General features: G+C 49.6%; 1 protein-coding gene across 3 annotated transcripts; it reads right to left on the reverse strand.

Annotated features, from left to right (window-relative positions):
• Window positions 1-7,802: 7,802 nt before the first annotated feature.
• LOC119051674 (protein EOLA1) lies at window positions 7,803-12,373 on the reverse strand. Of its 3 annotated transcripts, none has more exons than XM_037148549.2 (3): window positions 12,142-12,373; window positions 9,508-9,790; window positions 7,803-8,671 (listed from the first exon to the last, which is right to left on the reverse strand). In XM_037148549.2, exons 2-3 carry the CDS (start codon window positions 9,758-9,760, stop codon window positions 8,430-8,432), a joined length of 495 nt encoding a protein of 164 aa, XP_037004444.2. In that variant the 5' UTR covers window positions 9,761-9,790; window positions 12,142-12,373; the 3' UTR covers window positions 7,803-8,429. The 3 variants fall into 3 exon arrangements, with proteins under 3 accessions (XP_037004444.2, XP_037004443.2, XP_053520035.1); XM_037148548.2 differs by having other exon boundaries at window positions 12,195-12,371; XM_053664060.1 differs by lacking the exon at window positions 12,142-12,373 and adding an exon at window positions 10,724-10,979.
• Window positions 12,374-14,853: the final 2,480 nt, after the last annotated feature.

The raw sequence follows: 14,853 nt of genomic DNA on the forward strand, positions 1-14,853 counted from the left end.
TCTCTCTCCCTCTCTCCTTCCCTTCCCCTCTCTAAAAATAACTAAATAAAATCTTTTTAAAAAGACAGTTTGGTTAATGAAGTTACAGTCTACTGTAATCTGCAGTGTCATGATTGAAGTTTTAGAACTAGAACCATTAGAATTTAGTGTACTTTTTTCTTGTTTTTATAAATATTTTATTTATGTACTTTTTTAGAGAAGGGTAGAAATGAAGAAAGAGAGGGAGAGAAACATTAATGTGTAGCCACCTCTCATGTGCCCCCTACCAGGACTCGGCCTGCAGCTCAGGCATGTGTCCTGACCAGGAATCAAAGCAGTGAACCCAGAGTTTGCAAACTATAGCTCAATCCACTGAGTCACACCTGCCAGGGCAGTATACCTTTTCCTTATTGAAATATAATTCACATACCATAAATTCACCATTTTTGCTGCCTATAAGAAGCCACTTTATCTTTTAATATATTTTATTGAATATGCAATTACAGTTGTCCCAATTTTCCACACTTGTCCCCCTCCACCTGGTACACCCTATTTCATCAGGCAATCCCTCCCCCAATTAGTTCTAGTACATGGGTCATGTATATAAGTTGTTTGGCTACTGCGTTTCCTCTACTGTTCTTAACATCCCGTGTTTATTTTGTACCTACCAATTTGCACTTCTTAATCCCTGCACCTTTTCCTCCATTCTCTCCCTTACCCCTCCCAACTGATAACCGTCCAAATGATCAACATATCTATGATTATGTTTCTGTTCTGCTCATTTATTTGATTCAATTGTTGATAGTTGTGAATTTATTGCCATTTTCATGTTCATAGTATGATCTCGTCTTCTCTTTCGTAAATAGGTCCCTTCAACACTTCATATAATGAACTTCTTTAGATTTAGCTTGTCTGGGAAGCACTTTTTCTGCCCTTCAATTCTAAATAACAGCTTTGCTGGATAGAGTAATCTAGATTGTAGGTCCTTACTTTTCATCACTTTGAATACTTCTTGCCAGTCCCTTGTTGCCTGCAAGGTTTCTTTTGAGAAATCAGCTGACAGTCTTATGGGAGCTCCTTTGTAGGTAAATATCTCCTTTTCTATTGCTGCTTTTAAGATTCTTTCTCTTTAAACTTTGGCATTTTCATTATGTGTCTTGGTGTGGTCCTGTTTGTATTCATCTTGTTTGAGATTCTCTGTGCTTCCTGGACTTGTGTGTCTATTTCCTTCACCAAATTAGGGGAGTTTTCTTTCATTATATTTTCAAATAAATTTTCGATTTCTTGCTCTTTCTCTTTTCCTTCTGGCAACCCCATGATTCCAATGTTGGCACATTTGAAGTTGTCCCAGAGGTTCCTTAGCCTATCCTTGTTTATTTTTAATTACTTTTTCTTCTTGTTGTTTTGATTGAATCCTTTTTTCTTCCTTAAGTTCCAAATAATCAATTTGATTCTCGGCTTTATCCACTCCATTTATTCCCTGTAAATTTTTCTTTATTTCACTTAGTGTAACCTTCATTCCTGCATGGGTCTTTTTTATGCTGTTGAAGTACACAATGAGTTACGTGAGCAACCTAATAACCACTGTTTTGAACTCTGAATCTGTTAGGTTGCTTATCTCCATTTTGTTTAGTTCTTTTTCTGGAGTTCTGTTCTTTCTACTGAGCTATATTTATTTGTCTCCTCATTTTGGCAGCCTCCGTGTGTTTGTTTCTATGTATTAGGTGGAGCTGCTTTTTTTCTGTCTTAGTATCATGGCCTATTGTAGAAAAGCACACCAGTAAGTTGGATTGGGAAGAGCCTTAGGTAATCACTAAAGTGGGGCAACCACTGTGAACCAGGTTGATGGAGTCTCAGATATGGTGTCACTGCTCTGTGGCTGTGCATGAGGGAAGGCTCAGAAAGGAGACAATGCCCCTTCTGGGATTATGGAGGTTTGTCCAGCAAGAAGCCGTCCCACAACACATGCCGTGATGCTAGACACTTCAGTTTTTTTTCCATATGTCACTGGTGCCCTTCCAGCTGTTGCCCTGGTGCTGAAATCCACAGGAAGTGGATTTGGGTAAGTCCTAAGTCTGTTGCTGGTCCTTTAAAAGGAGACTTCTGAGAATCCTGCAATTCTTCTGCTGCCCCAGTCCCCATTGGCTTTTAAAGCAGAAGTTATGAAGACTTACCTTTCTAGCACTGCAACCCTGGGCTGGGTGGTCTGGTGTGGGGCTGGGATCACTCATTCCTGAAGTATCCTTTCCACTTTTTATCCACCACACGTGGGTCTGTGACCATCCGTTCTGCATCTTCATGCCTCTGTACCTCCATTCTTCTCTGTATGTCTCCCATCCCACCGCTCCTACCCATTTGGATGAATGTGACAACTTTACTTCCTTGGTTGTCAGACTTACACCTTGATTTTCTAAGAATTCTGTGTGACGTTTGTTTTGTAGTCAAGTTGTGCTTTTCTGTGGCTGTGTTCTATCCATTTATGACTGTGGGGTGTTAAAATCCCCTACCATAATTGTGTTGCAGTCAGTATCTTTCTTGAAGTCCTCCAAGTGTCTCATTATATATTTGGGTGCTCCTTTGTTGAGTGACTATATATTTACAATATTTATGTCTTCTTGAATGATTCTTCCCTTGAGTATTTTGAAGTGACCTTCTGGGTCTTTTTTTATGGCCCTTGTTTTGAAGTCCATTTTGTGTGATGTGTGTATTGCTACCCCGGCTTTTTTTTTTCTTTTTCCATGTCCATTTGCTTGGAGTATTCTTTTTCCAACCCTTCACTTTCAGTCTGTGTAAGTCTTTTGTACTGAGGTGGGTCTCTTGTAGGCAGCATATGTGTGGGTCACGATTTCTTATCCATTCAGTCGCTGTGTCGTTTGATCAAAGCATTTTATCCATGTACATTTAAGATCATTATTGATAGGTACTTATGCATTGCCATTTTACTTCCTTCATATCTGTGTTCCTCTCTCTCTCGCTCTTTTTCTCCCTTTTCTTAACGCAGTCCCTTTAGCATGTCTTGCAGTGCTGGTTTGGTGGAGGTATTCTTTGAGCCTTCTTTTGTCTCGAAAACTCCTTATTTCACCTGCCATTTTAACTGAGAGCCTTGCTGCATAGAGTAGTCTTGATTGTAGGCCATTGTTTTCCATTAATTGGAGTAGATCTGGCCATCCACTTCAGGCTTGTAGCATTCTCATTGAGAAGTCAGGTGCTAGCCTCATCGGGACTCCCTTGTGTGTCACTTCCTGTTTCTCCCTTGCTGCCTTTAAGATTCTCTCTTTCTCTTGGAATTTTTCCATTTTTAATTATGATGTGTCTTAGAGTGGGCCTCTTTGGGTTTCTCTTGATTGGGACCCTCTCTGCTCTCTGGATTTGTGTGATTTTTTTTCTCTCATCACATTAGGGACATTTCCCATCATTACTTGTTCAAACAGGTTTTCTGTCCTTTTGCTCTTCTTCTTCTCCTTCTGGTATCTCTAATATATGGATATTACTACATTTCATGTTGTCATGTAGTTCCCTTAACACCTCTTCATTGCCTCTGAGTCTGTTTTCCTTTTCCTGGTCTTTCTGTGACTTTTTTTTTTTTGCCTTATCCTCCAGCTTGCTGGATCAAACCAATACACTTGATTTGATCCTCTGCTTCATTGATCCTGCTCTGGATTCCTTCTACTGTGTTCTTCAGTTCAGAAATTGTATTCCTCATTTCATCTTGGCTCCTGTTGATAGTTTCTATTTCCTTTTTCAGGTTGATATAGTTTGCAGTGAGTTCATCATACTTTCCCTGTGGTTTTTGGTAATTCTCAGTGAGCTCTTTGAGCTTCCTTATAACTATCACTTTGAATCAATACCCAATAGTTGACTTGCATCTGTTTCATTTAGCATTCTTGCTGAGGCTTCCTCTTATCCTTTCGTTTGGGGTTTGTTTGTCTTCCCATTGTTTGTGAGACTCTTTTTGTTAGCCTCTGCTTCTTAAATTGATCTATTCTGAGTCCCTGCATTTATGTTGTGAACTTCTATGGTAGGAGACCTGTGAGAGTCAGTGGTGCAGTCTCCTCGATCTCTTGAACTTGCTGCTCTTGGGGTGTCATTTATGTTGGCTCCCTGTATGTGTTTGGGTTTTGATTGTTGTTGGGTCTTTGCTTGGTGGGTCCTTCCCTCCTGCCTCAGTGACCCTGGTTGACTGAGGGTCACTCTGCCCACCACGTCTTTTATGTTGTTGTGCAGGTGCGGACGGGTGGTGTTGAAGCTTGTTCTTCTGTCTATCTGAAGAACAAGCTGAAGAGGTTATGAGGCTTCTCTGTCCCTGTTGTTCAGTTGTTTGTTCTGGATAATTTCTCTACCATTTAGTTGTAGTTCCAGATTGGTCCTGGGTGGAGGTTAGTTTGGCTTTCACTCACTCCTCTGCCATCTTCCTTTATTATCTGTTGATGGTTCCTTTGTTGGGTTCTCTCTTCCAGCAGGTATATTGCTGTTCACAGCTCCCATCTCCTCTTTTATGTGATCAGTTGGAGGGGAAGGCAAAATGGATTAAGACAGTGGGAATGTATTCTATGGGATTTAAAGTACCAACAGATAGAGAAGAGGTAGACAAGTATAAATTGGACAAGAGCCAACAAGTTCCTTTAGATGAGTATAGTGTTAACTGTGATATTTCACCAACTAGCCAGTTTTTAGAAAGGGTGGAAAAGGGATAGGACTCTTGTTAGATGGGTGAAGGATTGTGAGTTGAATCCAGAAAATAGAGAGCTTGTGAGAAGTCAGATTATGAGACATGGTTAAAGGACAGAAAAATAGGTGTAGCGTGCAAAAGAATAGAGTTAACCACAATAGTCATAAAGCTCCAGAAGACAGTGAAATGGGCTAAGATCTGGGAGGGGTGCTGTGTAGTATTTACAACTGTGTGGAACAATGATTATTTAGAATAATGGTGGAACAACAATCATAAGTCAGGAGTTATATGATCTGAATAACAAGAATAGGAACTACACAGCCTAGAGTGGTGTGTTATGGGGCCACAAGTGAAGTGAAAGAAGAAAAATTAAAAGACACTATGAAAGCGAGAACAAGGGAAAACCTGTCAAGCAATGCAATTAAACAAACAAATAAAATGAAGAAAACTAAACAGAAAGAAGAGAAATAAAAAGAAAATACTAATGAAATAAAATAAGTAAAAATAATGAAAAAAATAATACAAAGAAACAATAGCATGCAACTTCTCTGGAATAGGAAAGTGAAATTTGCCTCAGTTTCTCAGTTGTTGGGATTAGCCTTCTGTTCCCTCTTTGGGTCTGTCTCTGGTCCTTTCACAGCTCCAGGTCTCATTGTCTCACTTGGGGACAAAAGAGGGGAAAAAAAAAGAAAAAAAAAAACCTTTTAAAATGGAATTAAAAAACAAAAAGCTTTTGCTGACTTTAAATTGGCCAAGCAAGTTCTTCTTGTCTTCCTGGATGCTGCAGGCTGAGGAGGACTGGGCTTTGCTTTTCTCCCTTTCCGTGGTTTTGCAAGGATGGGGGCCAGGTCTGGGCCACAATCTTCACAGTCGTCCAGCCTCCAGCCCAGGTCCTCTGTTTGCTGCCATCTGCGCCAGGCTGGCACCTTCAATCCACCAGTTGTGCTGTCCTTGAGGTGCACTAATTAGGGGCAACTCACACACCACCTTCTTGCTCTTTGCTGTCTAGGAGCTAGGCATGCTCAAAGCCTCTTCAGGGTAGTTCAGCTCCCCCACTGAGGGTAGTTCAGCTCCCCCACTGAGTTAAGTCTTTCTGGGGACTGCTAACTCCCTGAGCCTTGGTGCTCTCCTCTGTGGAGGGCACCTCCTCCTTCCTCTTATGGAGCCAGCTGAGCTGTGTGGGGGCGGGGGCACTGTGGTGGCTGTGGTGTGGGTGGGGTGTGGTGCTGCATTGGTGGAGGTGGGGGGTGTGGCTGAGGCTGTGGCAGGGGGCAGGGGCAGGGGTGAGGCCAAGGCCACTGCTGCGGGAGAGTCACCTAAACAGTGACCAAGAGCCTTTTTTTTTTTGGAGCAAAATCCTCCTGTTGATGCCTGCCACTCCTAACAAAGCGCCTAGCCTCCCACATAGCCCAACTTTCCAGCCAGACCAGAGACTATCCGTGTCAGCGTGTCAGGGGCTGTCACGGCCCAACTCTTCTCCCTTTTCCAGGAGTCACCCAGGTCCCCAATTTCTCTGGTAATGACCCAGTCGCTGTCCACAGTCTCAGCAGGTGAACACCGCCCCGTCCACCTCCCACTTTGTCTTTGTTCCCCCCGCAGAGACTTGCAAGCATCCAGGTCCATCCTGGTGCCCCTCTATCCTCCTTGTTTGGCAGAGGAGGGAGCTGTTGATTTGACTCTGCTCTAAGGGTCCTGTGGCATGCTCTGGCAAGGCACCAGGCCAGGGACTGCAGCATTCCTGGTCCCCACACTGGTCCCAGGGACCTTACTGTCCCAATGCAATCTCCTTACGGTCTGTTTCTCAATGTCCTCTACAATTTTGGCTTCCAACCTTAATATATGCTGGGATTTCGTTGGCTGTTCACTCTGTTCCCCAGAAGATCAGCTAGGTGTTCCACCTGTGTGCAGGGGGAAGTCACAATTCCAACTTTCAAAGAGACGGGCCTTGGCTCATCGAGAACTTCAAGAGAGAAGGCAACTGGATGACTACTGCTACTTGGCCAGGGACCAGCGCAACACCTCCACAGAGGAAGAAGAAGCAGGTAGCCCCTGCAGGATGCTCCCCAAGAATTAACCATAGAGGAGGCTCCAAAGCAGCTGACCCGAAAACTCAGAAGAAAGCCCCAAGTGCTCAGGGACCCAGTGGAACCTGGTCATTCAAGTTCTCGGGTCTGTGGTCCTCAAGCAGTGCCATGATAGTCCATTGCCCAAATGAGCCAGGTGGCCCAAGTGGGGAGGGCACATCCGGAAATGTCACGTTTGCACCCTCAGCTCCTGCCAGAACCAATGGCGCATGGGGTCTGCCAACCAGCCACCCAGGTTACCCACTGTATGATTCAGTGATGTCTTTGTACACCACCTGTTATTCCATCCCGATGGCTGCCCTTTCAGTCATGGCCCCACCCACAGACCCTGATGGCAGGGGGGGGCTCCTCTGATGACTCATGTGTACTTGGTGAGCAATGCAGGGACAATACAGGCCCCTAAGCTCCCAATGATAGAAAATAATCACCACTTTGTAACCACAAATCCATTTTCAGCCTTAATAAATAAAGAAAAGCACAACTCCATGGGAGTAAATTAACAATGAGAATTGTGAGTCCGTGTTCTCGTTTCCATGCTCACACACCTTATCAGACAAGCCCTAGGAGGCTAGCAATCCTGGCCCGACCCAGGTGTTTGTCCCCATTGTCCTCATTCATTTTCACACACTCATCCAAGGGCTTGGCTAGGGAGCTCTGAAGCAAGCTTAGGAAGATCAGGTCCCTTGAGCCTCACCTGCTGGTCAGGAGACAAAACTGCCTGACCCCTGACCTTGGGGGGGTCTCCTTCCAATAGTCAGGTACCTTAAAACAGGAGGGTCTTTCCTCACGGGTCCCCCGGTGATGCCAGGAAGTTTCCGACCAGCAGCTGAGCATCTCTAGCCCAATTTCCAGGGACCTCCCAGAGAGACCCACCTAAAACTAGGGCCACCCTATCTGCTCAGCCGTCTACAACCATGGCAGTCTGGCTCAGAAGACAGGCCATTCCAGTCAACCCCTGGGAGAAAGCCCATCATCCTCACAGCTAACAAGCACTGGGAACTCCCCTAGAAGGGACCCAAATAAATAAAAGATTGCCCACAAGACACACAATCAAAGAAACAATATACTCATCACTTTTCCATCAGAGCTCTATTTCAGATCCTTTCTTTGGTCACAAAGTAGCTGTGTGACATGTCTAACACACAGCTTCATGAGCCAAGAGACATTTTTACAACAGAGCAAGAGTCACTTGCCAGACAGGTGCTGTGTTTCAAAGTCTGATGTCCCTTCAATGGTACATGAGGCAGTCCCATCCCTGGCTGGTCACCCTTGGGCAATCATTCAGTGCCTGCTCCCAGCCCTCCCACAACATCCCCTGGATGCTACTGAAGCGTTCTATGAGTTTGACCAGAACAAAGAAGGAGAAAACATGTAAGGGAGTCCTGAACACTAACCCGTTCTCTTAAAACACATTTCTTTGTACAACTCAGGAATGAGCAGGACCTAAATGAGTGACAACACCAAGATACTTAGCAAAAGCTTTCCTTTTTTTCTCTAAAGGTCATAGTCCTTGAGAGTGTCGATAAGTCCAGGCAAGTATCTCCCGAGGAAAGCCCGGTGCATCTGAACACAGAAAGCTGCTTACATGAACAGCAGGTGGTGGGTAGCACTCTCCACTGTGGTGCGAATTCAGACTAAGCCTGATTTATGTGTCTGTAGCATGATGGCATGTTGATGGTCATGAGTCAGCTGGTTTCTCAGTAACCTTCCTGTGAGGAGTTCTCCTGCCCCAGGGGGATTAAGTGCTCTGGGATGTCCACCTGGAAGATATCCTTTCCGCCTCTCCTGGGTATGGGCTCCAGTAACCACCTGGGGTTTGAAAGTGCAGTCAAGTACTTCTGCTTCAGATTGGTCAGTATAGCTTGATTTTCCAGTTCCACAAGCTCATCGGGAGCTACATTTTCTGGACACTGCAAAGTTTCCCCAATGTCAACGAGCCCTGTGCACCAAGAGAGAAGCACAGAGATGTTTTTCCTTCCACAAACCAAGGCCTGCCTGTGAGAGAAAATGGTTATTCAACATTATAACCATTAGGGACTCAGCTGATATCACCAAATGGACACAGAGGGAACTGGGTCCCTCTCACTGAGCACTCCCGATGTGTCCCACTCTGTTCAGGGAATTCTGGGTGAGGCTGGGGCAGAGGGGAGGAATGAAGAGGACAGGGCCTTGTCCTCAACAACTGCACCCAGGAACAGGCAGGTTCCAGCCAGACTGCTGAGGGCAGCATGTACAGGTGAGAAGGGCCCCGGCTGCTGTGGGGGAACCCACAGACCATCAGCTCCCAAGCACTTCACCAGGTGAAAGGAGCTGATGTGGGACCTCAACCACTGAGGGGTGAAGGAACTTGCTCAGGTGCCCATGGGCACTGGGCGTGGGGCAGGTGTGTGACGCCTGAGTCTGGAGGTGACCCGACCCTCTCTGTGTGCTGTATAGCCTCTCGTGGCCTGTCACACAAACACACGCACATGTACGCACACAAGCCCACATGTGTACACACAGGCAACACCACATGCAGCCTTGGACTGGTCCCTGACTCTCAGACCACCAACGGGAACTGAGGCCCAGAGTGGACAAAGGGTCCGCCCAAGGTCCTGGAAACTTGTCCCACAGACACCCAGCCCAAGGCCCCTTGCTGCCCCTTTGAGGTGTGCAGCTTAAAGAAACCACAACCCCACCCCAACAGGTTCAAAAGAAAGCAAGCCCCAAAGCTCCTGAGCAAGGTCATCAGGAATTTTGAGGTATCCGAGCGGTGCTCGGGGTGTGGCCACTTGCCAGCTATCACTCCACGGCCATACTTCTCCCCTTCTCGAAGCAAGGCCTGAATCTGAGCAGGGTTCCTCCCCAGCCTCTGCAGCAGCAGTTCCCTCCAGACGGCATCTTCCCAGTCCCTGTGAGCAATGTGGATGGCGATGGTACAGTGCCGGTGGCTGCTCAGCAAGGGACGCCAGCGAGTCTCCAGAGTCTTGACTCCATTTAAGACAAAACCTGCATAAGGCTGCCGGAAGGATAGGCAGCAGAACTTCATCTCCCCAGAGATCCGTGGGCCTCACGTGGCCTGCGGAAACACAGAGCACCAATGTCCATAAGCATCATGCACCAGCCCTCCAAGCTCATGGCCTGAGGGCTGACCTCCACCCGCTGTCCCCCAGGGACCCAGGAACCCCACTGACAGGGATGGTTTGTGGAGCAAGAGAGTGTTGGCTCCTTCTTCCTATCACCAAGCAGTCAGCTGGCAGGCCCAAGGAAAGGGGCTGGCGATGGGGATGCCTCATCTATCAAGTGGAGTCTTTGGGGAGCTCAAGGAAGAAGGTGGGGACAGCTACAGAAAGGAAGTCAGAACAAGGTGTAGTCAGTCCTACAAAGGAGGTCACTGAGGCCAGGGGAGCACAGAGTGCGGAAAGAGGGACCTTTGGCTTCACCCTGGGTGGGCAGGTTCTAGTCCTCTCCCAGCAATGACCATCCTGGGCTTTGCTTTTTCTCCCCACCTGTCTCAACACTCTCAGCTGCCTGGCCCTGCCACCTCCAAGGCACTGCAGGTCCCCAAGCACTGGGGCCCCTCCCTCAGGGCTATAGAGTGCATATCCTTGGGATCTGGCCTGAGCTGGGCCCTGGGGACACCATGTGACCTCAGATAATCCTGTCAGGTATCTCCTCTGGACCCCTTTGGGCACCACCTTCCTCCATCCTCTTCCTACCCCACTGGTGTCCACTGTCAGCAGACATCCCGGCCCTCACCCAAGCTGAGAGAAATGAATAACAGGAGCAGGAACAACTGGCACGGGTATGCACGCCCCGGTCCCATGCTTGTCCCTGGAATGAGCATGATCCACAGATCCTAGAATTCAATCCTCAAAGAACTGGGTAGGAGTAGCACCACTGTCATCCTACTCTACAGTTAAGAAGGTGGCACCAAGGGATGAACAGATGACCCACAGTCATGGGGGAACCTCACTGCATGAACCCCTGTCCTTGACTCCTTTCCTCGTACCTGGGGAAGGGGTCCTTCTTCCTCACTGGAGGACCAAGCTCTGCCGTGGGAGGAGCAGTGCCCTGGGCCAGAGACTCAGCTGGGTCAGAGTGCCTGGCAGAGCCTCAGTCTCCAAGGGGTTGTGGTACCCGGCACCTACCTAACAGGACAGTCACAACCAGTGGTTACCCATCATCACCATGGGGTTGAGCCTTGGCTCTGCCCTCCACCCATGAGCAGCCCCACTCTCATCTGTCTCTTCCCTCCTGTCTTTAAAGGACATAAACCTCACCTCAGCTATCATGTCCTCGTGTTTATGAAAACACACACGCTCTCAAAGACAAGGCCTGGAGGACAAAGCTGCCTCGTGTTCACCCCCGTCCCAACCCACTGTCCTGCCAGTCCCTTTGCCCAGCTCCTCCGCCTTCCCTCCCTTTCTCTGGCTGGGCCGCCTTCCCCTGTGCTCTGGACCCCACCTCTCTTGTGCACTCAAGGACCTTGTTCCTGAGACCTTATCGATTAAGAAAAGGGCTGGACAGAGGTAATCAAGTTAAAATGAGACCCTCATCCAATGACTGGTGTCTTCATCTAAAGGGGGAATTTACAGACAGACATGCACCCAGGAGAGTAATGCCTTGTGAAGATGAAGGTCGAGATCTACAAGGCAAAGGATGCCAAAGCTTGCCTGCAAACCACCAGAACCTTGGGGACCAGGATGGACAGATTCTCTCTCAGTCCCCAGAAGAGGCAAACTCGGTGGACACCTTGATCTCGGACCTCCAGCCTCTGCAACCGTCGGACAACACCTGTCTGTTGTTTAAGCCACTAGGGCCGCGGCTCTTTGATGTGACCAGCCCAGCAAATGACTACAGAGGCACAGACCCTTCCTGCACATCTCCACAGGGCAGAGAAGTTTTGCCATCGGCAGCACTTCAAGCATATTCCTTCACATCTGTACATTTTCTTCTAGAGTATGTTTTGCTGCCTGTATGGTATCCGCTGCCCTGGGAGACTGCCAGCGCCCAAACGACCTCCTCCCAGGCCCGGATGAGGAGAGGACCCCAGGACGCGACACGGGGACCCCACAGAGCAGTAGGCTTGTATAGTGGATGCGCCCCAGCCCCCCCACCCCAAGACCGGTGAGAGGTGGCAGGTACGGGCGTTGGTTAACCACCCTGGGCTGGCAGATACAAAAACTCCTGTCTGCTGGGCTTACAAAAGCCTATAGACACATACAAATACCTAAGCACCACCCCCGAACACAGCAGGACGCACGCCCAGCCTCAGCACCAGGCCCTGACACAGCAGCAGGCTTGCCCGGATGCAGCAGCAGGCCTGAACGCGACAGCAAGCCCTCACGCAGCAGTACGCATGCCTGGACGCAGCCAGCGCAGTGCCCGCAGGCAGACGAGCAGCCAGGCAGTGACTTAAACACGCACATAAGTACAAAGGCAAGCAGCCCACGGTTGCTAGGAGACATAGTTGGCCTCACCGGACACCAGCGCTGGACAGGGCCCTGGATACCCTGGCGGAAAAGGGAGGGGAAGGGCAAAATGCTGTGGGGATGGGAAGAGGAAGGGGCAGGGCTAGGCAAATCAGGGGGGAGGGCACTTGAGAGAAGGCGGGACTAGGGGGAGGAATAGCTGGGTGCCATGCCTGGAAAAGAGCCAGGGGGTGTAGCTAGGGGCAAAAGTGTGAGAAAGTGCGGGGGGGGGGGGGGGGGCTGCAGGATGGATTTGGCAGAGCGGTGAGAAACAGCTGCAGGAGGAGCTGGGGGTGGGCGGAGCTGCGGAAAAGCTGGTGAACTAGGATCTGCAGCAGGGGGTGGAGGGGAGGCGGAGCTCGGGGAGCAGTATCTGGGGAGGCCTTGTGGGGAAGAGCTGAGGGAGAAGGAGCTTCCAGGGGGTGAAGGAGGATCCAGGGAAAGCTGAGTAGGGGACAGAGGTGGGAGAAGAGTATCTGTGGGCGGACCGGTGGAAAACAGCTGGGGGAGTAGGCGGAACTGGTGGGGTGATATATCTGGAGGCTGACCCTGTGGGAGTGGGGGCGGAACTGTGAGAAAGCAGGGGGTGAACCAGGACAGAGCTGGTGGATTGCAGTGGAGGTGCAGGGCTAAGCTGCACATAGCTGGGGATGGAGCATGGCGAAGCTGCGGGAAAGCTGGTGAGGAGCAGGGAATAACTGGGGGAAAGTTGCGGAGGAGGAGCTGAACAAGGGTGGAGCCACGGGGGAGAGTGGGGCGGAGCTGGCAGGGAGGTAGCTTTGGGCACTGGGAACTTTGTAGCAGCTGGGCTAGGCCCACTCAGTGGCCAAGGACGGGCAGTGCCCTTTAGACTTCCATGACATCTGCACTCAATCTGCACTGCACTCGTAGGCATGGGTTAAAGTGGCAGCCCAGGGTCCTCAGTGCCCTAAGCGGACCCTCAGAATGGACCCTCGGGGACATGGAGGCCAAGAGAGGGCAGCACAACTGGACCGAGTCCTGCATCTCAGGGCTGAATGCCAAGGCCCGGTTTGCTTTCTGCAAGCCCTCCACCACCTCACGCCTCACACCCCCACCCCACCCCACCCCCTGGTAGTAGCAGTAGGGTCTTGAGGAAAGGTCTTCATACTGCAGTTTTTGTTGCAGGTGAGAAGGAAAATCTGCACCCTGTTTATTGCTGCGCCTAAGAGATGTCCTGTCCCAAACAAAGCTAGCTTCTCTGTCAGCTGTTTCCTCTCTTCTTCTACCTCTCAGTTAGGGGCTCACCCCTTTCAGTGCCACCACACTTGCCTCCTTGTGTCCAGTTACCCTCGCCCTTCCTCTCTTTTACTTGATGACCGAGTCCTGTGTCCGTGCCTCTAAAATACCTGATCAGAATAAATGCTCCTTTTCTTGTCCCCACTGCTACTCCCCGAGGCCAGGCTTCATGGTCTGGGGCCAGTGCTATTATTACCTGAGCCTCCCCACTGGCCTGGGCATCCCTGTGCTTCCTCTTCCAGTGGGTCTTCCATCGTGCCATCCGACTGCACGTCTGTCCTCATCAACCCCCAACTGAAAACACCACCCAGTCCTCTCTTGTTTAAGCCCAAACACCTGGGGGCCATGGGACAGCCTTCCAGTGGTCCCAGCTCTCCCTCATCACCCAATAGTCTGGGTCACTGCTGCGGAGTCCCTGCACCCTGAGCACCTTCTACAGGATTCCCCCCCCTTTGTCTCCTGTACTTCCCGAGGCCCTGGAGTGCCTGCTTCCTCTTGTCCCCACAAACTCCTGTCCTTCCCGATGCAACTTGAGCATCCCCTTCTTTACCCCACACCCAAGCACCAGGTACTCTTGACTCCCAGTGGGGGTAGTACCCTGTACCTTCCCACCTACCTTCCCTTCACTGGGCTCTCATCTCCTGGGGTTGTAACTGCCTGCCTCTGAGAGCCTGGGCTCCCTCAGGGGCTTCCAGTTCTTTGAAGGCTAAGCCTGTGTCTTGCTGGTTTCAGTAAACCAGGTGCCTGTGCCCCAGTAATTGCTTAGTAAATGTTGAATCAACAGAGGACTTCTTTCTTTTTTGGTGAGCTGCACCTACCCCCCCTCCTTGCACAAGCTGGAGGTAGCAGGAATGCTGGCCATGAGGTGAGAGGCAGAGTGTACCTCCATAGGGTTTAGGCCTCCGAGCCACAGGGGTGTTAATGATCACCAGGTCCAATGCTATTCATTGTCAGTTTTTCCTCCTCAGCTCCTTGTCCCAAGAATGGTTATCAGCTGCTGCCGAACGTGCCTGAACCTCCCCGTAGGGGGTTTCAAGATATAAGGGAGGGTCCCCTGAATGGCTGGCTTGTGGTGTCCCTCCCAAATCCTGTCGTTTGAGGAAATAGACCATGCCCCGTGAACTAGAGACTTACACTCTATGTCTGCTCGTGGGGGACAGTGATGGAACTATAGAAGGACTGCTTTTTCTGACCCTCATGTGTGTGCTGAGAACAGGGTGTGACGCTCTCTTCCCTCAGGCACCAGTACAGTAAAGGTGGAGAGTGTGGTCTCATGAAGGGGAAGCCCAAGGGTAGTGGCCACAAGGCCAATTCGTTGCCGGATGGGTGGGCCCAGGAAGAGTGTCCTGGCCGTATTGCAGGTGGGTGTAGGGTGGCATTTGGCTGCCTCTGTCAAAGGGGCCCAGTTGCA

This window comes from Artibeus jamaicensis, unplaced genomic scaffold (genome assembly GCF_021234435.1).
Source record: "Artibeus jamaicensis isolate MK-2021 breed Jamaican fruit bat unplaced genomic scaffold, CSHL_Jam_final contig_3330, whole genome shotgun sequence".
Classification (NCBI taxonomy): Eukaryota; Metazoa; Chordata; class Mammalia; order Chiroptera; family Phyllostomidae; genus Artibeus; species Artibeus jamaicensis.